Genomic DNA, 22,556 nt, shown 5'->3' on the forward strand with positions numbered 1-22,556 from the left:
TCTCTCCATCACTTAGCCTGAAATAATCCGGTTGCATTCAGAGTTTCTCCCTGCAAATGGTCAGTCAAACTTCATTGTCTTTCAACGGCACACCATTTGAACTTATTCTTTCAAATATTATGGATTGAGACATAAAGAAAAAGCTAGCTGGCTTAAAACGTACTTAATCTTTTTTTTTTGATCAAATAAAACATACTTATCAACTTATATATTAAGAGTAGGTAAGAGATTCTTGGCTAACCCAAGAATATTTCTTCTTCTAATTAGACCGTTAATCATGTATTTTTATTTTTATTTGTGTGTCGCTCATTACGTGAATACGTATTTGTATAAATTATATTTTTATCGTAATAAGAAATATAAAAGAGAAATGTATAATGTTCATGTGCTAGAGTGTAGGTGGTGGTAGGCTACTAGTCTAATTAGAGAGCAATCATGAGTTTCCAAAACATAACAATTTATTGTTTGTGTGATGCTAGAAAGACAATTATTTCACATTATATTTTGTAGACCACATAATGTGGCAACTGTAAAAATATAATTCAACCATCAACCGCCACATCATGTGATTTACAAAATATGGTCTAAAATATAGGTCGCCCTATCATTTTTATTGTTGTTGAAAAGATGATAATGAATTAGGCGAGTAGAGCTATGCATAAGACTCTGGACTACAATAGTATAAACTTACTCTCTAAACTTGCACAAGGCGGAAAGAAAGAACCAAGAACCCATGATTAGTTATCAACCACACGTAGGCTACTTCATTCCCGTTCATATCGATTAGAAATGACTAACTCTCTGATAGAACGTTCCCGTCGTCCTAGCATTTTCCTTATTGTCTAATTACTTTGTCAATTTACAAAATAAATGACCATCATTTTCCTCTAATAACACCAAAAAACACTATAACACGCAGAGCACACCCATTTCACTATATTATATCTTTGTAAAATCCCGTGGACACTAGTGAACAACAAAACAAAAAGATTTTGCGCTTTTAGTCCTTAACTTATTAAATTCTTTAAATTACACTTTTCCCCATCAAACACCATGAAACTGCAAAAATGCCACTCTGGATATTTGCCCTGGGTTCCAGATAAAGACCAATGATTCATTGACAAGTGAGGAGCTTGCAGTCTCGCATTTGATGGGTTGCAGTTTCATTGCTGTGTCAGATTATAACTATAACTATAACTCTAAATATATATATATATATATATATATATATCTATGGTGGGTTTCGGAGATGAGCGTGAATTGTTAAGAAAATTGCAGTGAGTGCATGCTTGTTTACAGAGCACTACTTTCCCCCACTCCCAGTGTTCTCTTCTCTCAGACACAGCCAACTAGCCAAGTGGAGAGGATAACCTACTCAGAAAGATTCCACATCTCCATCTCTCTAGAACAAACAACTTTTTAGCTGAAAGAGAGAACCAAACTCAAACCTACCATTTGTTTTCACAAAAAATAAAGACGTTAAGACCCATTTTCTCTCTCCTCCACTCTCTCTCTCTCTCTCTCTCTCTCTCTCTCTCTTTTCATATTCCATTCTGCAGCTCCAATCCCTAGTTCCCAACCATCCTACCATCCTCTATATTCTTTTTTCTGGTATTCTGGTTTGTTCTTATCTTTATTTGTTTGCATTGGTTGGTCTAAAACTAGTACTAGTACCACAATAAAAATAAATAAAAATCCAATCTTTGCTATTTTTTCTGTCCAATTTCTTGTTTTTCTCGACTTGGTTGAACTGGGTTTTCTTTATTTTCCTTGAAAAAATGGATTGTGTATAGTTTCTAGACAGCCAGTCATGGATCTGGAGGGGGTGAGCCGCAGCCATCCAATCAAGGTAATACATGCGGCCGAGTGTTGTCAGTGTGAGTGTTTCACTACCCCAATTCAAATTCTCAGCTTTTCTGATAAGTGCTTCTTGTGCTTCTGCTTAATTGTTGCAGAAAGATTCATGGAAGACGCTGTTAACTCTGGCTTACCAGAGCCTGGGAGTAGTATATGGAGATTTAAGCACTTCTCCTCTGTATGTTTACAAAAGCACTTTTGCAGAAGATATTCACCACTCAGAAACCAATGAGGAGATTTTTGGGGTTCTCTCGTTTGTTTTCTGGACATTGACGCTGATTCCATTAGTGAAATATGTGTTTATTGTGCTTAGAGCCGACGACAATGGCGAAGGTGGGACTTTTGCTCTGTATTCTCTGCTTTCCCGGCACGCCAGGGTGAGCTCCTTGCCCAATTGCCAGCTGGCAGATGAGGAGCTATCGGAGTACAGCAAAGATGGGGTTGTTCCGGCGGCCAACAGCGCTTTCGGGTCGAGTTTGAAATCGACATTGGAGAAGCATAAGGTGCTGAAAAAGGTGCTGCTTGTTCTGGCTTTGATTGGAACTTGTATGGTTATTGGTGATGGGGTGCTCACACCAGCAATTTCTGGTACTTTTGAGGTTATATATATCATCATCAATATCATGCTATTGGTTTTTTAGGTTTGAAACTTGTGGAAATTGGGATTTTGAGTGATTAGAATTTGCTTATTTGTGGATGCAGTTTTTTCCGCTGTTTCGGGGCTGGAGCTCTCCATGTCGAAAGAGCAGCATCGATGTAAGCTCTTCGCTGCCGGAGCTTTTAATCTGATCCTACAAATCAATTACATTGTTTTAGGAGAATATTGAGTTAAGGATTTTGGTTATGTGGTTGATATTCTCTGCATTCTTCATCATCTAGATTGAATATAACTTTCCAATTCTAATTTAGGAGCTAATAGAAATGTTGGATACTAAAATACGCACAGCGGAAACATGACTTCATGATCAATACAGAATTATTTAGATATTTTTGAGTAGTTAATCAGGATTAAGACCTCTAACACGGCAAAGAGAATTCTAAAAATCGAAGCTGCTTAGTGATATCTTTGCATCTATTCCGAATATATCTGCAAAGAGACTATTAGCAGATGCAAATCATGTTTTGGTATCAAAATCTTAGTTTTTGCAGAAGCTAATCCAAAGTCATGGATGTTCTAAATTTCAGAAGCTTTCTCTTGGTTTCTATTGCGCAGACGCGGAGTAAGTGACAAGGCAGGCAATAACAAAATTTGGGATAAATGAAAACATTATGGCGGTGACCCTACAAAAAAATTAAGACAAATTAGCCTGCTTTAAGTAAAGTTAAATCACCACCAAGCTAATAAAAATTGATTAGTGGAACACCTGGTTAGTTTTTCTCTGTTCTTTTTTCTGTCGACATTTGATTAAACTTGTTTGTAGAAAACTAAAGGCGAAACAAGTGGCTGAAAAAAACAAAGTTTAAATTTCATGAGAGTAAAAAGTCTTGTCTTTTATAAAGTAACATTTAGCTACAAGATGAAGAAGAAAGGTGATTAATTTAGGATAAGACTGATTAGTATAGATAAAGTTAAAAGAGCGACCTAGAGCAGACATTGTATCGCTTTCATTGCTTTGAATCTGATTGGCAATATGGCCATAGTTAAACTTGTCGATAAGATTATGAATTATGACCTGTGTCCTAATCACTAATCAGCCTCTGATCAGACGTACATAATCATGACTTTGGTATCGAGCCTTGACCCGCTTGCTGCTGATTAAAACATTTTATCAACCTGAATGAAGTCACCATCTCATCAGTCTATTTTCAAAGTGCTTAAACTGTTCTAGTTAGATCTTCGCCTTATATCGGTCACACTGTATATTTGTGTGTGCTTTTTTTTTTTTCACAATTAGTATCGTTTAACCTCTTTTGTCGATGATCCTGCCAACTTTAATTTTCTTGTACTTGCTAACAGAAAATTTTCGGTTGCATCTCGTTTTAAGCATATGCATGTTAAGATATAATACAATTAGAATATACTATTCTCGTCGTTTTTCCTGCTTAATATGTTGCTTTATACACGTTCCTACTATGACGGTTGGCAATCCAGATAGTTTGCCTATATCTTTGATGAATTACGGGCAAGTTATGCCATGGTTTCTTACCTGAACTCAATAAATTGGTTATGAACTTATTGTAATTCCTCATAATGTGTGGTTTCTGCAGATGTTGAAGTCCCGGTTGCTTGTGTCATACTCGTATTTCTGTTTGCCCTTCAACATTACGGGACCCACAGAGTAGGGTTCTTGTTTGCACCAATTGTGATCACATGGCTTTTGTGCATCAGTTCCATTGGTGTATACAACATCTTCCATTGGAATCCCCATGTTTATCAAGCACTCTCTCCATACTACATGTACAAATTTTTGAAGAAGACCCGAAAGGGAGGTTGGATGTCCTTGGGCGGTATACTATTGTGTATGACAGGTACGAGAGTCTGTATAGTAAACCTTCTTTTCATGGATGCTTAGTTTACCTTCTCTGACATTATCTTGTTTATCTTTTGAAGGCTCGGAAGCTATGTTTGCTGATCTCGGACACTTTTCACAGACGTCAATCAAGGTATCCGGACTGAATGGACTATATTTGGTTAATTGGAGATTTTCCATTGTACTAAGTAGCCCGTTGCATTTTATGTTGCAGATTGCTTTCACCTTTGTGGTTTACCCGTCGCTGATTCTAGCATATATGGGACAAGCTGCATACCTTTCTAGGCATCATATCGTAGCAAGTGATTATCGGATTGGCTTCTATGAATCAGTTCCTGGTATGTGTCTACCAAACTTGCAGCAGTTATTAACTTGTAAACTGTACGACCGAGCTAATTAGAGTTCTCTCCTTGTCTCAGAGAAAATAAGATGGCCAGTTTTGGCAATAGCCATACTCGCTGCGGTGGTGGGAAGTCAAGCCATCATAACTGGAACTTTCTCGATAATCAAACAATGTTCTGCTTTGGGTTGCTTTCCAAGGGTCAAAATTATCCACACGTCTTCGAAAATACATGGTCAAATTTACATCCCCGAGATTAACTGGACTTTGATGTTGCTATGCTTGGCTGTTACCATTGGTTTTAGAGACACAAAATCCATGGGAAACGCATCAGGTACCATCCACATCAACCTTAACTTTTTGGTGCGTGCGTGTGCGTGTTAGCTTTTGTATAATGTATTTCTGTCTTACCTTCATGTAGGTTTGGCCGTCATAACTGTCATGCTGGTAACTACCTGCCTTATGTCTCTAGTCATAGTCTTGTGCTGGCACAAAAGCCTCTTCTGGGCAGTTTGCTTTATATTATTCTTCGGCTCCCTTGAGGCACTCTACTTCTCAGCATCGCTCATAAAGTTTCGTGAAGGGGCTTGGGTCCCGGTTGCTCTTTCATTCATCTTCTTAATGGTTATGTATGTTTGGCACTACGGCACCTTCAAGAAGTACGAGTTTGATGTCCAAAATAAAGTCTCCATCAACTGGCTCCTCAGTTTAGGTCCTACTCTAGGGATTGTTCGAGTCCGGGGAATTGGCCTTATACACACTGAGCTTGTCTCTGGGATCCCGGCTATTTTCTCTCACTTTGTTACCAACCTCCCTGCTTTCCATCAAGTTGTAGTTTTCCTCTGCATCAAATCCGTCCCAGTCCCACATGTCAGACCCGAGGAAAGATTCTTAGTGGGAAGAGTTGGTCCAAAGGAATACCGGCTATATAGATGCATAGCACGCTATGGTTACCGTGATGTTCACAAGGATGACGTGGAATTCGAAAGGGATCTGGTTTGCAGTATTGCAGAGTTCATTCGGTCAGAGAGACCAGAATGCAATCTAAGTCCAGAACAGTTGGAAGACAATGAGAAAATGACAGTTGTTGGAACTTCATCATCAAACTTAGATGGCATAAGAATGTCTGTAGACGAGGCAGATTTTTCCGAAATAGCAAGCACCTCGGAGTTGCAGGAGATAAGGCCTACAGAAAAGGCAAAGAAGAGGGTGAGGTTTGTTGTTCCAGAAACCCCACGAATCGATAGGGAAGCAGTAGAGGAGCTGCAGGAACTGATGGAAGCAAGGGAGGCAGGAATGGCATTTATATTAGGCCACTCGTACGTGAAGGCGAAGAGAGGTTCAAGTTTTATGAAGAAAATAGTGATCAATTTCGGGTACGATTTCTTGAGGAGGAATTTTCGAGGGCCGAGCTATGCTTTGAGCATTCCTCATGCATCTACTCTAGAGGTTGGGATGGTCTACCACGTATAATTCTGCGTATACGGTACAACTTGTACTCAAATGTACTCTACATCATGGCATTTTATGCTCCCCTTACACTGTAAAAACTTGTAGAGCTCTTGGGCAATGCAAAGTGCTTCTGATGGTGCTGAGCATGCCTCCTCAGTAAATATATGCTAACATCAATAAGAGAGTTGGGCCAAGTTTTGGGCTTGTTATTTGGGTTCAGTTTGTAAAGCTTCTAGCACATTATTCTTGATCAAATCAGCATTTTTTTTATTCGGGTGATATTCTGATATAATTCAAACTGGTACGGTGGATTTGAACTTAGTTATGAAAGGAGTACGTTGCTGTAATCAATTTTTCTACATTTATGTTTGCGATTCGTGACTTTAATAAAATACATGAAGTAATTAGAGCTCATGGAAGAATTGAGGCAAAATCAAGCTCAATAACGTTCTAAGATTTATACAGTTGATTCTATTTAATGGAATAAAATTTTATTGAGGTTCTATGACTGCGTTTCATCGTTTCATCTAATTCTAAAGTGATGAACTACTTCCATGATTATATAGTAGAAAGATCGAATTGCAAAAATAAATGTGATAATGATGGGAATGGGAGTCGGTGCTAATTCACGTGGACGAGTCATGATTGTTGAAAGCCCTACTCCAAAAGAAACCTTAGGAGGACACGAGAGAGACTTATCTATACCGAGATGCCATAAGTGATATTTAAAGTCAATTTAAATTGTCATCGTGTTTTAATTTAGAAAATTGTTATTAACACTCTAAAAATCTCGTTTGGCACTCCAAGTTTTCTATAATTAGAAGAAAAAAAATACACTTGTGAGAGGAATGTAGAATGAAATTTTTGGAGTGCTAATACCAATTCCTTTTAATTTATTCACATAATAATATGCGATTGAGTTTGAGTTACCGTTATAGTGATATTTCGTTTCTCTTGCAGGAATGCTTTTGTTGACTATTGAAGGAAAAACAAAGATTCATAGAGGATTAAAAACATTCCTAAGGTCACGAGAGACCCCTTTAGTTTGTTAGCATATGACCAGTGAGATCTAATAAGCACGTGATGAGAGGTGATGAGGGTTAAGAAACCAAAAAGATAACAATAAACAAAGGTGGTCCTCTTTCGATTTATTCGATTAGAAGGCGACAAACTGAGAGTATTATGTAGAACGTAAAAATAGGTATGTAAATAACACAACTCTAAACAAAAACAACAAATGTAGAACAAATAATTGAAGTAACTTGGAGAGTTGTAAATTGATTTTATTGTACAAGCGTCGTCACTCTTTCTTTGTAATTTACAGGCCTACAGCCTACAGGTCTGAAGACTGAAGTCGCAGTTTTTATGGACAATTTCTGTGGATGCTCCAAAACAGCACAACATCAACTGACGATGCTGTGCTTTGCCCGATTTAGAAAGAAGTATGAACAACCACACCCTTATAACGAAATGACGCTATTGAACTTAGATGTCAAAACGGTGATATTATGTCAATCATATAATGTCATATGAAAAAGTTCAAATACACAATAGTACTTGATGGACTTGAGATACTACTGCAAAAACTTTTTAGTTGTAAGGCTTCTGAGCGAAGTAATTAGCACCCACTGTAATTAAACACAAATTTAAAACCCAAAAAATGTAAAAACAGAGGATATGATTCCCTCCTCTTGGTTTTATTTCACAGCAGTGAGATCTCTCTCTCCTTTACCTTTTCTTTTCCTTAACATTGAGAGGTTCATTGCGTTCACTGTTCAGTACTGCCAAACCTTCCAAATTCTCTATACCCTGTTTGTCTCTTTTACCTTCTCTCTCTCTCTCTCTCTCTCTCCCCCCTCTCTTTTTATCTCTCTAGAAAGAGTCACTCTCACTGATTAATTTGTAGAAAAAGTAACGGAACACTGTCTGTTGGGTCTCCTACTTAAGTGGATTTCCTACAAGCTCTGACCTTTCAAATCTTCAGGTGTGAGTGAGTGAGCATTCTTCTGCTCTTAGATGCTCAGCTCTGATCATCCAAAACAGCATCAATGGTGAGGAATTTGGTTGCATTGCTTCTGGTTTTTCTGCTTCTCTCTGGGGATTTCTCTTCAGGAGCATCTGCCACACCTCCTGCAAGTGAGTAAAGTATCCAACTTTATACCCCCACTGTGCTTCAAATTCCTCATTTGCTTCAATTGGTAATCTTGTGATTTCACATATATGTATATGTGTATGTATATGCAGAAATTGTAACTGGGGTTGTCTCCAATGTGGTTTCTGCTCTTTTCAAATGGCTCTGGTCACTGAAATCCACCTCAAAAACCAATTCAGGTATTTCTGCGAACTCACATTTTCCAAATTTTGAGCATGTTTGTAATTAGTGTGTTTTGTTTGGTTGTTAATGTGGTAATTAGAGAATGTTCTTTGCAATGGTGAGGTTTATGAGGTTAATGGGGTCCAAATTTTCAGCTGTTTCTAGCCGTTCGATGATCAAATTTGAAGGTGGATATACCGTGGATACGGTGTTCGATGGAAGTAAGCTTGGAATTGAACCACATTCAGTTGAATTATCCCCAAGTGGAGAGCTTCTGGTTTTGGATTCCGAAAATAGTAACATCTACAAGATCTCAATGCCATTGTCTCGTTGTAAGCCGCTTTCGCTGCCCTAACTCTTGAATTGTACCATTATATCACTGCTCTCGTTGCTTGTTTTACTAATGTATATCCATGGACCCAGTTAGGGAGATTCGAACTCGTGTGCATAGGCAATGTGGCTAGTAAGGCTACGCCCACATCAGTTCAACCTGAATAGTTAAATTTTCTATTCGTGTTGATGTGCAAGACATTAGAATTTGTACTTAAAGCATTGTTTTTCTGATTCCTTTCTTTACTTCAACTCTTTGCCAAATTCCATTCATTTATAAAAAGTACCGTTGCTGCTTTTATATGCTTTTGTTTAGTGGAAGCCTGTACTTTCTGGTTAATCAATTGCTATCTTTTTGGAGATTTACTTTTCTTTTGGTTTGCGACCACGATTCTCTAATGACCAGTTAAGCTTCTTGTTTACTCATGTTTTTAACCTAAGCTAGATTTGTTTACTTTAACACTGGAAACTTGGGTTCGTTGTATTTCATCTTCATTAATACCTTTAAGCTTCTTCAAGATAAAATCTTTGTCATTTATCGGTTAATGATTTGGCATGCCACTTTTTCTTTTGTAATTTCATCTTTATTTGCATTTGTTAGTATATTCAGTCATTAAAATGATAAAAAATAATATCAATGAAATATGCAAACTACAGTCTTCAAATTATCACTTTTGTTGTAGAATTAATTTCAGTTCAGTTCCTAGGTGATGCTTGCTTGCTATCTGTTTTTATTTTGCTAGAACCTATCGTATTCTTTTATATGCTGAATGAACGATATGCAGATAGCCGACCCAAGTTGATTTCTGGATCACCTGAGGGTTACTCTGGGTATGTGGACGGGAGGCCAAGAGAAGCAAGAATGAACCACCCAAAAGGGCTGACTGTGGATGATAGAGGAAATATTTATATCGCAGACACAATGAATATGGCTATCAGGAAGATAAGTGACACCGGTAAGTCTCTGGATGTTTAAGGCATCACAGTTGTTAAGGAATCACCCCTTTCTTCTGTAATTCTTGTGCTAAACGTAATGGCACGAAAAACTTATTTCACCCTTATATAGGGGTTACGACTATTGCTGGTGGAAAATGGGGCAGAGGAGGTGGTCATGTTGATGGTCCAAGTGAAGATGCAAAGTTTTCTAGTGATTTTGATGTGATATACGTCAGTAGCAGCTGCTCTCTTTTGGTTATTGACAGAGGAAACCAGGCAATTCGGGAGATCCAACTCCACTATGATGACTGTAACGACCGCTATGATGGAACTTTCGGTTTAGGTATAACTAAAAAAGTATGGACTTTCAACAGTGTAATTTGCTTTAGGTGATGCAGCTCTTTAAAATCTGTTCTCGATCGTTGCAGGAATAGCAATGCTGATTGCAGCTGCATTCTTTGGTTACATGCTGGCACTGCTGCAGCGTAGGGTGCAAGCAATGTTTTCGTCAAATGATATAAGTTATTTACAGGATCAAAGAACTATACATAGGGCTGCAACAGTGGCACCATATCAGAGGCCTCCTAAATCCGTCAGGCCCCCTTTAATTCCAAATGAAGATGAAACTGAGAAACTAGATGACGGCTTCTTTGGTTCACTAGGGAAGATCGTCCTCAACACTGGCTTGGCTGTGTCTGAAATCTTTGGGGGAATATTTACGGGCTTTAGAAGTAAGCCCCGACAATATCACATTCAGCAGCAGTATCATGAAGCTAATAAACATTCAAATGCTTGGCCCATGCAAGACAGCTATGTGGTTCCAGACGAAGACGAGCCTCCATCATTAGAAACGAGATCCCCAACCCCAAATAAAACCTACCCATACATGACCAAAGACCTGGAGAAGCCTCGCCATTCGAAGCAAAGTCAAGCTTACTATAATTCATGGGAGGGTGAATGTCAGCAACATCAACAACAGCAGCAGCAACAACTTCAGATGCAGCTGCAGCAGCACCATCACAGGCATTACTCAACAAACCCGACTACATACTACAAGGAGAGCAGTGAGACAAACGAAATTGTGTTTGGGGCCGTCCAAGAACAGGATGGACGGCGTGAAGCTGTGGTGATAAAGGCAGTAGACTATGGAGATTCTAGATATAACCACCAAAATATTCGACAGCGTTTCAATTATATGGATTATAATTCCTCTGGTTACTGATTCCCATCAAAAGAAAACAAGAATATCATCCCTTATGTTGTATTTCTTATTTTCTCATGGAAATGTTAGCTTTCCGAGAGTCGTTTCTCAAGGAAATGTGAAAGTTTTATACCTCAGCTTAGGTCTGCATTTTCCTGTGTCTAGAGATCCAAAGAATCAAAGCCAGTGCCGGTTTTCAGATGTAGACTTAATCATATTGGCTAGATTGAATGTACTTTTCGGTAATGGATCATGAACTACAGCTAACAAGCAGGCCCATGAAATATAATTCTCAGCTACCATATGGCTCATCATGTATTCAGTTCCAACGGAGATTAATAGTTTCAACTTATTAAAACCAAAATAAAATCCAAACATGTAAATTCGAAATATATAGCTTTAGTATTAGAATATTGAGCAAATTAAAAAATGATACTTTTTTACACAATCGTATAAATTTGACTACCTAAACTAGGAAATACAAACAGTGTAATTTCTTATTTTCTGACTGCCACGTGCAATATCGTATTAACACGAGCAGTTCCTTCGAACCCTATAGACTGACATATGGAGCTTGAAGCTAGCTAGCACCACTTCATTTTTGTGCATGGAATATTAATGGCCGACGCCGGGGCTTGGACCAGAATTCTTGACTCCCCAGAGGGAAAGAACATCAGAAAAATAGTTAACAACACCGCCTCCGCTCGGACTGGCGGTCTTCCTTGGATTGTGATGCTCCCGGTGGCTGTGGGGGTGACGATGAATCTGGTGATGAACGTGAGAACCATGCTCGTGAAGAGGACGGGCTTCGACGGCGGCAAAGAGCAAAACAAAGCTCACCAGAAGTAGGGCAACAACGAAACGTTCGCGTGTGATGATTTCTCTGGCCATGATTACTGGACAATATTGGAGTCACTGGGTTCTAATGAGTTGAATGATTTTGCTTGGAGTTATAAAATTGTGTAAAGTAGGGTGTGGTATTTATAGAGAGAAATATGGTAAGCTTGTTTTGTTTGACTAAAAAATGTATGAAAATAATATAGTTTGAATTTGAGTGCCCGTTCAAACGCGTAAGAGAACTGGTTTCATGTGAGGAAGCATGAACGAAATTGAAACCCTAATGCAGAAAGATTCAAAGTTTGAAGAGGAAATTAAATATAAAAAAAAATAGGACTGAATAACTAGCTGGGTGTAGTATAATTTGAATGCGTGTACCCAGTAATTCAGTCGTTCAAGTTTATCTAGGTATGATTAATATTTTCTCTTAAGCCATCATGGCCTAAATTTGTTTGAAATATGTATGCACACAGAATAGTATTTGATTTAGTGCTAGCGTCATGCATGCATTAAATATTTTGACTTGTTACAGATTCAACTCTCACTAGTTAATTAATTTCTAGTAGATGATTAATTAGTTCTAGTTAAGGACTAGTTAAGCACTGAGTCTGGTAGTGTAGGCTTGTAACTAAGTAGGGTATAAAAGCGATTGCTGGGTGATGAAGCCTTGGTCAAACGAGGTCATGGTGTTTGAAATTTGTTCACTAATCTTGTAAAGTTACTTTAAGCACGCTCTAAGCCTCTTGCGTTAGTAGGCCATCCTTACCAGTGGGTTAGCAAACAAAGGACTTAGTTAAACGCTCCAATACGTCGTTGATTAATATTAGGGTTCATGCTGTATCTATGCGACTTCATGTTCATTCAAACATGTTCTAGATAATCATTACATATACAAGTAAAAGTCTAAAATAAAAAATAAAAAAATTTAAAACATGTTTATGATCTTATATATAGCAGTTGACCTATTCAGCAGGAAAATGCATACATAACGAGGTACAACTTTTTAAAAAAGAGCTAATTTCCACATACATTTTTTAGATTTTTTTGCACCGTTCTTTATTTTTGATCATCAGAGTAATTAAATCAAACGAAAACAACTAATATGATTAAACATGAGCGTGTCTGATAAAAAAAAAAGACGTGTGTGTTTAGCATTTCTGTTACGTGAACAACTCAAAAGGATAAAATTGGACTTTTAAATTCTATGATGCCAAACAAGCTTTGAATATTTTGCTTTGAGTGTTTATATATAATTTTGCCCTAGCAGTAGGTCAAGTTTGATTGGACTTATATCAATATATCCATCAATTTACTTGGCCAAATCATGAAATCATGCACGACTAAAGTTTCAACATTTGAATTTTTTCATCTGTATCTTTTAATTGATGAATTTCAAAAATGCGTTCTTATTCTGTCTGAAATATTATTGGTAAAGAAGAATAATATATAGGAAAAAAAAAACGCATTATTCTTTTCTAAGAAAACGATGTTGATCCTAGAAGTCAACAATTTGCTTCAACTTCAAGGGAGGAAAAAATAGGTGCTTACTTGTTGGTCAAGGAAAAGAAAAAGATTAAATGTGCTTCATGCTCAGTCAAACCCAGCTAGCCAGCCAGCCTACTTCCTTTGACAAAAATGAAAAGAAAAAAAAAACAGAAGGAAAAAAAAAAAAGTATAATGACCTGAATGGACATGCAGATTTCATTTTTCAAGTTAGTACCCAGAAATCTAAAAAGAAGGAAGTCCATGTTAGAACTAATAACCCTTGACGGTATCTTACAATGTTCTTCATTCAAGCTTGTTTGGAAGTCATTTTAAAATGATTAAAAACGATTTTAGAGAAAATATTTTTGGATTCCAAAAGCACTTGAAGTGCTTCATCAAGTGCTTTTTCAGGATTCACTTGCATTTTTACGAACGATTGGTTCCAAAAACATTTTCACCAAAAGTATTTTTAGTCATTTTAAAAGCACTTCTAAATGAGTCCTCAATTTCTAAATTCTTTTTTACAAACGATAACGTTAGTGAGTTAAATTATTAATTGTTAGGAGGTAGAAGGATCTATGAGGATTAAACCCGAATCAAAGTGCATAAACATAATTGTTTTCCAGCACTCTAATAAAGCGTAATATGCGATTCATTTTCTAGGTTTTGGACAAACCAATCTGTTTAATAAAACAATTGATGATAAAAAAATTCCCCCATAATTAACCTGGAATTGATAATATAAATTAAAAATATGATTAATCACAAACAGTCTGTTCCCGCCAGTGACAGATGGAATTACATAAACTACCAAATTTCCAATATTACCCTCATCGCGTCCAGTTAACGTTGACCTGGCTCCCGCGCCACAGAGGACCCTCTTTGGTAAACTCACCAAATTCGACCGTTAAAACTTTGCTGGTTCTCCGATTAACACCTGGCAGCCGGTGCCCGGTAAAATACATTTCACCTCCAGCGAGAATTCCGTTACATATCGACCTATATTTGTCTCCCTCATACTCCTCGCTCCCGGATCAGAAAATCCAGAAAGCAATCGATCGAGAGAGGGCGTTAGGGTTTGCAGAAAGAGAAAGATTTATGGATTTAGGGATTTTACCCAAATCGAAAATCCTTAAATCTTTCTCTTTCTCTGCCCAATTTTCCCTCTGATTTCCGAGCCCTAATTTTCACCTAATTTTCTGTTTTGAATGGCATCAAAAATCACGTACGATGCCGTTCCGAATCCGAAAACGGACTCCGCCGCGGAATCCGATGACGGGGAAGAATTGATGCTCGCGAGGAGAAGCGGGTGCTGTTTCTGGATCCCCTGCTTTGGATCCGAACCCTCCTCTCCCGACGGGTCGTGGGAGCGGATCCGTTCCACCGGTGACTGCGAGGGTCTGTGGTGGAACCGCGGCTGGAAGAAGATCCGGGAGTGGTCGGAGCTCCTTGCGGGTCCCAAGTGGAAGACCTTCATCCGGCGGTTCAACAAAAACAACCCCAGGCGGTCCGTGAAATTCCAATACGACCCCATGAGTTACGCCCTCAACTTCGACGAAGGACCGGGGCAGAACGGTAATTTGAGTGATGATTATTTGTACAGGGATTTCTCGTGCCGGTACGCGTCGATTCCGGCGTCGGCCAAGTCGTCGATGGATTTGAGTAACGACTCCCCCTCCTTGACGTGAGAGTCACGTGATGAGCGAATGTAGAGAGTGTGTGAAAGAAGGCCGAGGAAATTGATGGTGGGTGTTCGGTGCGCTGCGCGCTGGGTTGTGCGGGAGAGTTGACGGCGGAGGAGAATAGAGGAGCGCGGCGGCGTTTGATTATTTTGCTATTTAGGAAGCCCTGACTGTTGGTTAAGTTTGAAAATATACGATCAGATTTTTTTCATTGTTTCATTTGTTCATTTAATTAATAAATGGCAGATCATGAAATATTGATTCCTGGCTAAAATTTATATATTCTCTCTGGTTGGAAGTGTATTTGTTGGTTCGGAAAGTTCTTCAATGCTTGTGTTACTACACAGAAACTTGCATGCAAGTGAGACGTCGTGATGTCGGTCTACAAGCTTACCGACATCACGAGCATTAACTTGACATTTTCATTGTATGTAAGTTGTTTTTGTGTTACTGACTTGATTGTTGTCCTTTTAAGTCTCATTTGGTCTCTATGATTGAATTAGAATAGATAACTCATAAGATTCAAGGATAATAAAAGTAAAGGTAAATGATCACTTAGTACTACGGTTTAGTTGTATTTTTCTTTACTTGTAAGTGAGATGTCTTAGGTTTGATTTTCGCCAACGGCGAATTCGAACTACATTATTGCTAACCTATTGTGAAGTTTAACTCACTCACCTACCACTTTAGTATAGATAATATCATTTGTTAAAAAAAATAAAAATAAAAAAGGAACCACATGGTGGCTTCGCCATGCCAGTCCACTCTTCCAGGTGCTGGGAAGACTCATAGAAGCATTTCAGCCCCCTCTGACTACCATCGTTCACCAGCGCCATGAATCGAATCCATAACATGTTGTATAGAATACAGACCTGGAATTCGTCCCCAACTAGATCTTGAGAGGATTAGACATGCAAAAAATTTATTCATATAATCATCATATTTTGAAGGGGATTTGGAATAATAGCTCAACTTTCTTAATAAGTACATCTTCTACCTTTAAGTTTTGAATACTTTTGATATTATCTACACTAAGGATGGCCAAGTTGGCTAAACTTCACAATAGGCTAGCTATAATAATTTGGTTTGAAGTCATCTTTAGCGAGAATCGAATGTAAAAACTCTTACTTACCAATAAAAAAAAATACCACCATACCTCTTCTACCTTCACGTTGACCACAATTACTTTATTCTGCCTTCGACGTACCTCAAATATGTCGGGTTATCCACCTTATTAATCCTAACTAGGAAACGAGAGTTTAGACTTTTACTAGGGATTTGCTTTGCGTGCTTGTGTGTGGTGTTTTGACAAGGAAGGCACCCACAAAGCCACAAGCTCGGGCAAGTTGCTTATCTTTTCTTTCCGCATGTCATCCCTTTCTCCATCATCACCACTTTTCTTATCTTCCTTTCCATCATTATATTTTCTCTCTTTCTCCGAGCACCAAACCAGTATAATTATCTTTTGTCAACTTTCATTTGTTAGAATAAATATAGAAATATAGAGAATAATCCAAATGATGATTTTGAGGTACGACTTGAATCGTTTTTTTAAAGTGTTATTTGCCCCTATTCGAATGAGTTTGCTAAAAGGTTATTGGCAAATCACTTACAGGATACAACAAAGTATGAAATATTAGATTAGCAAAACCTAATCGTATTCCCTTATAAATAATTAGAAAGAAATTGATGAATGTGGTGGAGAGAGAAGAGAGAGCAAAAAAATTGTGTAGACAACAAATTTCTGAATGAATATTCTCTTATATCAATGTTACTAATATATAGAGAGTATTGCACCCGTTAGACACATTATTTGGTTTGAGTATGCCTTTTCACCATGTGATACAACTTATTGCAGTAGTATATCCAAAAGACATATCTGATACAAAACACCAATTACCCAAAGGTCATATATGTTATAAAGTATGCGATCAGATACCCAATCAATGGATATGTCTGTTAGCAACAATGAAAAGTTGCAATGCTTCAAATTGAAGAGATGTAATTATTGGGCAAAGAACCCAACTCTTTTCTGCCAATACAGAACACACGCATATACATATGCCTATTATATACAATCATACAATATAATATATATATATATATATATATATATATATATATATATATATTGTTCTTGAAATATTCTACATCATTCACAGTCGCGTAATGAGTACTATAACGGGATGAAGATATATTTCCGGTCGGGGAAGACAAACTTCTGGTTATCTCATTTGAGGGTCCTTGATCGGATGACCGAAATACAGGCAAATCCTCTCAGCTCGACATTTTTACAAACACCGACCCCTACTCAATAGGGCACCGAAACGCTATTGGTTATCAAGATTGCTCATTTGATAATTCAAAATTTAACTATCTTATTTTTTCCACAAAACGCTTTCAGCTCTCCTAAAAACACCGTCAGACGAGCACTAATTAACTTGTACCATACAATTGTACAAGGGGCAAGTCACAAATGTATCTCGATTTTCAACGCACAGCCGTAGCTATAGCCTATGTACAAGGGACAAATCCCTAATCTATCTTATCCTGTGATTTATCTTATCCTGTGATTTTCGTTGCGCGGACATCTCTACTGTACTTATCAAGGGGAATCTGTGGAGCCCAAAAATACATAAAGGAGGGCATCTTCACACTTTTATTTATTCGTTGGTGCATTGGTGACTGTGTGATGCTTTTGACCCAGGAAAAAAATCTGCATATTCCAATCCAATCCCAAAGTAAACACATAAAGTAGTACCATTCAAATTTGTTTCTTGAAACTACCAAACCACAAGTAGTTGGCGACGAACTTTATATTTGAATTTTACAACATACGTTTTGGATTCGATTTTTTATGTGTGTGAATTACACGATAGTATCATAGTAGTTAAAAGAAGATAAAATGCTTCTAGCACCTTTTCGGCCCATGAAGAAGTAAATTACTGATCTTTAAAAAAAATCAAAATCTATTTCTTGGTACAACCTCTTTAATTTTTTTTTAACAATATTTTTAGTAGTTAGGAGCCAGTTCAGTTGACAACTCTTCTCCCAAAACAAAATCACTGGTTATAGTTAATTTTTTTTATTATCTTATTTGAGTTAATACAAAATACAATGTGGAAACCTCAACTTTTTTGCTTGTTATTTCAGCACAAATTTTTGAAAATTATGAGGGGAATTTTGATTTCAACATGGCCACATGGGAATGGCCAAAAAGTGGGACCTGGCTTCTCTGCCCTCACAATTCTCATCCCTCCTATGCAGTCACGGTTAAACTACATCAACATTTTATATTATTATTATTTTTTATCTTATTATCTTCGTAAAAAATTAATATAAAATATTAAAGTGATTTAATCGTAACCGTACAAAATAAGAGAGTATAGAAATGTACAAGAACAGAGAGAGAGAGCAGAGTAGCCGGGTCCAAAAAAGTGAGAACCTACTACACCCAATTTTTGAATAAAAGGTCTCATTTCCCAAGAAGCAAAAGATTCTGTCAGTCTGTCACACAGCTTTCATGGATCCCCACTTTCTGCATTCTTCAGCTTCCCTGCCCCTTACTATCATTCAGTCCGAAGATTAGGAAAAACATGAAAAAATGCTTGAGAAAAAAAAATGAGGGAGCGAAAACCACTTCCCCGACCAATCAAAAGCAAGAAAAGGAAAATGCATTTGAATTGACCCCTAGCAATAGAGATATTTTTCAATGTGCCAGAAATACAGTCTGATACTTCATGTGTTATAAATTTTATTCACTTGTATTATTACACTTGATATATCAGGTTATGCTCGGCACAATGACTAATTTCTCCTTGCCATAGATTGGCTCATGAAAATTGTCAATTGAGACCTTTAAAGGCAAAGGTCAAAACCTTCAACAGGAGAATCGTCGCTTAAAACCAGCATTGATTGGATTGTTGTTTGTCTCAAATTATCTTTGCCAAACAAGGATCTTGAAGAAAAACATATACAGAAGATAGAAGCAATGAAGTTCTAACTGCAAACAATTTAGAGCTAATTCCATGGATCCCATTACGAACGAACTACAACAACATTTGCTTTTCCGACGTACATAGCCTCCGCAACTTTGAAATTGCGTTAAACAAATGCGCGAAAGCGCAATCCATGTGACAAGATTAACGCAAATTTCCCACAACCTTGGCATAGAACATATCTCGGCTGCCAGCATTGTCATTCCCTAACATTAGAAAACCCCTTCTTCACAAGACATTATATCTGGTTTTAAAAAAGTACGCGATATGGTACACAATCAATCATCACAAGTACAGAATTAGCATTACAAAAATTTTGGAAAGGCGAAACTAGACCAAGGCGTAACACGCTTTGATCATTGGATTAATAAGCAACCATGGAAACTATAAAGAATATACCTCTCATTCTGGTTGTGTTCTATTCATCCATGGCAAGTCTGTGTTAAGAGACGAAGGCATGCCCATCTGTGTATCTATCGAGCTTGAAAACTTGCCCTTCTTCGACCAGAGCCAGATCTTGGAAACAGAGTAGCTTTCACCCTTAGTCACACTGCTGATCTTCTTTCCCTCCATGTCACTATCAATTGAAAGATTACCATTGTTTTCTATCGCTCTTGTTGGCCTTACATTGCGGCCTAGTTGATCATTTGATAAGGGAACCCGAAGTTCTGAATCGTTAAGCACATACTGATACGAACCCATTGAAAAACATCTTCTTGCATCCAATCTACTGCTACTACCCTCTCCTCCTTCTGTCTCCCCTACCTCAGCATCTACCTTTCTAAATTTGCCGAGTCTCACAGGCAAGATCCCCTTATCGACAACAATTTCGTCAATGTCCAAGGTTTTTTGCCTTGAAGCAAACCCGTTTTCTCCATTACCAGGATACCCTTCTTCTTCTCTATAGTCATCAAAATCAAAAATTGGGTTTTCAATCGAATACTCGGGATTAAAAAGGGTACTCCTACAAAGAGGACATGTTGAATTTGATAGTAGCCAAGTATCTATACAGTTGATATGGAAAGCATGGTTACACGTAGGGAGCAATCTGAGCTTGTCCTTCTCGGTAAACTCACAAAGGCAAACAGAACAATCGAACGGCTCTTTCGCACCCACAATATCACGATACTGGAAAACAGGAAGTGCATCGATAAAAGCTTGATCTAGACCGGAATCATGAAGGTGGAAGAGCTGCTGCAGCTGTCTCTGAAGAACATCAGCAGTAGACATTTCTGGGTACCTATTAGACTGAGAAGCTGCTGAGGAAGACGGGTGCTTAGTAAGAAATCGAACGAGCAGGTGGAGCAAACCGGAGATGAAAAACAGCACAGCCAGAATCACTATTATAAAAAGCAAAGCGGGACTAATTCTTGAACCGGCTGATGATGGTGGTGATGGATTCGAGTTCGATTCACTACGAAAAGCTCCAGCATATGGGGGTGAAGATTGAAGAGAAAAAGGAGGAGGGTAGCTCAAATAACCATCTTTAACCTGGATTTGATGCTGAACCCAAGACATCTTCAAATGAGTGTGCCCAGAAAACCATCTAAGATCTTTCCCCTCTGCCATTCGAGGTATCATAAAGCCTTCTGATACAAGTAATACTGGGGAGGGTGAAATCAAACACCGGAGCTCGGATGCAAGGGCGAATGCTATTAACCAACTACGCTACGAGCCCCTTCAATGTTCATATATATCGTTACAACCAATGACCATGCTCTTCTCTTTACTCAGAGATTAATCAAACACAAACCCAATTCATTTTTCATGGGATTAAAGCCAAATTCAATCACTTTTCCCAGTTCTTCTTCCATCATCGCCAGATTTCCATCCCCAACTTCTATTTTCCTGCAGATAAATACCAATATTTTTATCTAACTTCTATTGTCGGTATGTATGCTTTCAATTTTCACACCAAAATGACTGATAATGCAACAGAATCTGACAAAAATAATGCGGAATAAAAAAAAGGAGCATACCTAACTTGATTCTTCTGAGGAATCCACCATTTTTCATGTAATTTTCAAAAGCTGTGCAGCAAAACGATGCTCTTTGCTAGCTTCCAAGTTGCAGCAGAGAAGAAGAAACCCTAAAGACTCCGGCCTTTTGATTCCGGTGGTAAATGTACAGCGGAAAGAAGAGGAAAGTGAAGTTGGGTTTCTCTTTCTCTCTCCAAAAGTGTCACTTTCTCTCTCTAGAGTTCTTGATTGATGGAAGCAGAGAGCGCCAGAAGGGTGACAGTGGCGAGAGTTCCAAAAGTGCCAAAAAGGAAAACTAACGTTTAGCTCCCACGTGCTGAAGGGAGCGCGTGGGGATCGTATGGTCAACCGTAAGCGACAAAGTGCTTAACCCCGCAACCATGGGCTTCAAGGTGGGCCTGGGCTTGAACTCAAAATGGCTTGTCTGTATTCCGGTGGATTAGGATGTAGGATAACGAACCAGCCAACCGGGTGGATGACTTCTTTTCTAAGGCACATCCAAGTGGCTGAGTTTTGGAAAAAATAAAAATATTTTGGTAGCATTAGAGATGTGACACCCTAGTCCATTTTGAACCTAATTATGCGCCACTTCTAGTGCTGGATTTAGAAGTAAGTAGGTCAGTTGGTTAAGATAACTGTGTTTTTTTTTTAACGAATGTTTTGTTATTAATATGTTATTGACACGTGATCACTATTTTATGATGGTTCCATCACTTTTTTTCTTTTTGTACAAATGATATTCTGTTTTAAACTAATCTAAATTGAAGACATGGAGATTTGAACTCGAGTATAATAGGATTATATTATATTGAGAGATTATATTTACACACCTCAAATTACTTCTCCTACACTTTTTTAATTTTTTTAATATTCTCTATACACTACTAACACTTGATAGAAAAATATTAAAAAATTAAAAAGATGTGGAAGAAATAATTTGAGGTGTGTGAATATAATCTCCCTATTCTATTTTAAACCAATCTCAGTGTGATGATATTTTCATTTCAATGTTAAAAGAGTTTGGAAGTGCGATTCTTTTCTCCATGTTGATAAAGAAAAAGTGAAGTGTAAGTAAGTTATGAGTGCAACTTTACATTCAGCTAATCTGTTAAAATTTTCAACATTTTAGGTTAATGATATTACGTGCATGATAGTTAATTGGGTGTGCCTTTAAAGCATGAAGTTGTGAATATATACTTTATCTTAAGTTTAAAGGCAATTAGGTAATTAGGTGAGGGTTTTGGATTGCAATCATAATTTAGTTGGAAAATGATAAGAAAGATGACAAAATAATTTAGGCTGCCTGCACTTAGGTACATTATCCCAAGGCTAGTCTGCCCAGATGTCTCTATCTCTCTCTCTCTCTCTCTCTCTCTCTCTCCCCAAGCAATCTCTTCATCTGTTAGTTAAAAATGTATAATTGCCATTTGATGATGTTTAATTTGCCACGCAAACTATCGGGGTACACTGTAGAGAGAATAATAATCATGGCGTGTGCATAAGATCGATTTAGGCGTGTGTATAATCACATTGGTTAAAGATGATGTGTTTTCTGTAATGTATCCAAGTTCAAATATTCCTCTCTATATATATATTGTTTGTAAAATATAATAATAAGAATAGGGGATCCCATATAATATTGATAAGATGTTTATAATATGTCAATAACAAAAT

The 22,556-nt window shown here is 37.8% G+C and overlaps 4 protein-coding genes across 12 annotated transcripts; 3 read left to right on the forward strand and 1 right to left on the reverse strand.

Moving 5' to 3' along the window:
- The first annotated feature begins 1,178 nt into the window (after positions 1–1,178).
- On the forward strand, positions 1,179–6,390 carry LOC137739081 (potassium transporter 8). 4 transcript variants are annotated; one of them, XM_068478564.2, is made up of 9 exons: positions 1,179–1,849; positions 1,956–2,035; positions 2,171–2,445; positions 2,560–2,613; positions 4,066–4,326; positions 4,409–4,461; positions 4,543–4,666; positions 4,748–5,002; positions 5,090–6,390. In XM_068478564.2, exons 1-9 carry the CDS (start codon positions 1,811–1,813, stop codon positions 6,139–6,141), a joined length of 2,193 nt encoding a protein of 730 aa, XP_068334665.2. In that variant the 5' UTR covers positions 1,179–1,810; the 3' UTR covers positions 6,142–6,390. The 4 variants fall into 4 exon arrangements, with proteins under 4 accessions (XP_068334665.2, XP_068334664.2, XP_068334667.2 ...); XM_068478563.2 differs by having other exon boundaries at positions 1,180–1,849; positions 1,956–2,445; XM_068478566.2 differs by lacking the exons at positions 1,179–1,849; positions 1,956–2,035 and having other exon boundaries at positions 2,249–2,372.
- Positions 6,391–7,881: 1,491 nt separating this feature from the next.
- Positions 7,882–11,200, forward strand: LOC137740036 (uncharacterized). Its single transcript, XM_068479824.2, has 6 exons — positions 7,882–8,256; positions 8,365–8,451; positions 8,590–8,766; positions 9,550–9,720; positions 9,831–10,043; positions 10,129–11,200. The coding sequence occupies exons 1-6, from the start codon at positions 8,169–8,171 to the stop codon at positions 10,920–10,922; spliced, it is 1,530 nt and encodes a 509-aa protein (XP_068335925.2). The 5' UTR covers positions 7,882–8,168; the 3' UTR covers positions 10,923–11,200.
- Positions 11,201–14,016: 2,816 nt separating this feature from the next.
- Positions 14,017–15,203, forward strand: LOC137739274 (uncharacterized). The gene has a single exon (XM_068478828.2). The coding sequence runs from the start codon at positions 14,432–14,434 to the stop codon at positions 14,909–14,911; it is 480 nt and encodes a 159-aa protein (XP_068334929.2). The 5' UTR covers positions 14,017–14,431; the 3' UTR covers positions 14,912–15,203.
- Positions 15,204–18,233: 3,030 nt separating this feature from the next.
- On the reverse strand, positions 18,234–21,168 carry LOC137739802 (RING-H2 finger protein ATL46). Of its 6 annotated transcripts, none has more exons than XM_068479514.2 (3): positions 20,883–21,168; positions 19,303–20,751; positions 18,234–18,471 (listed from the first exon to the last, which is right to left on the reverse strand). In XM_068479514.2, the coding sequence occupies exon 2, from the start codon at positions 20,482–20,484 to the stop codon at positions 19,306–19,308; it is 1,179 nt and encodes a 392-aa protein (XP_068335615.2). In that variant the 5' UTR covers positions 20,485–20,751; positions 20,883–21,168; the 3' UTR covers positions 18,234–18,471; positions 19,303–19,305. The 6 variants fall into 6 exon arrangements, with proteins under 6 accessions (XP_068335615.2, XP_068335616.2, XP_068335614.2 ...); XM_068479515.2 differs by having other exon boundaries at positions 18,234–18,461; positions 20,883–21,151; XM_068479513.2 differs by having other exon boundaries at positions 18,234–18,467; positions 20,883–21,151.
- Positions 21,169–22,556: the final 1,388 nt, after the last annotated feature.

This window comes from Pyrus communis, chromosome 9, assembly GCF_041283825.1.
Source record: "Pyrus communis isolate YQ-2024b chromosome 9, ASM4128382v1, whole genome shotgun sequence".
In the NCBI taxonomy this organism is placed as follows: Eukaryota; Viridiplantae; Streptophyta; class Magnoliopsida; order Rosales; family Rosaceae; genus Pyrus; species Pyrus communis.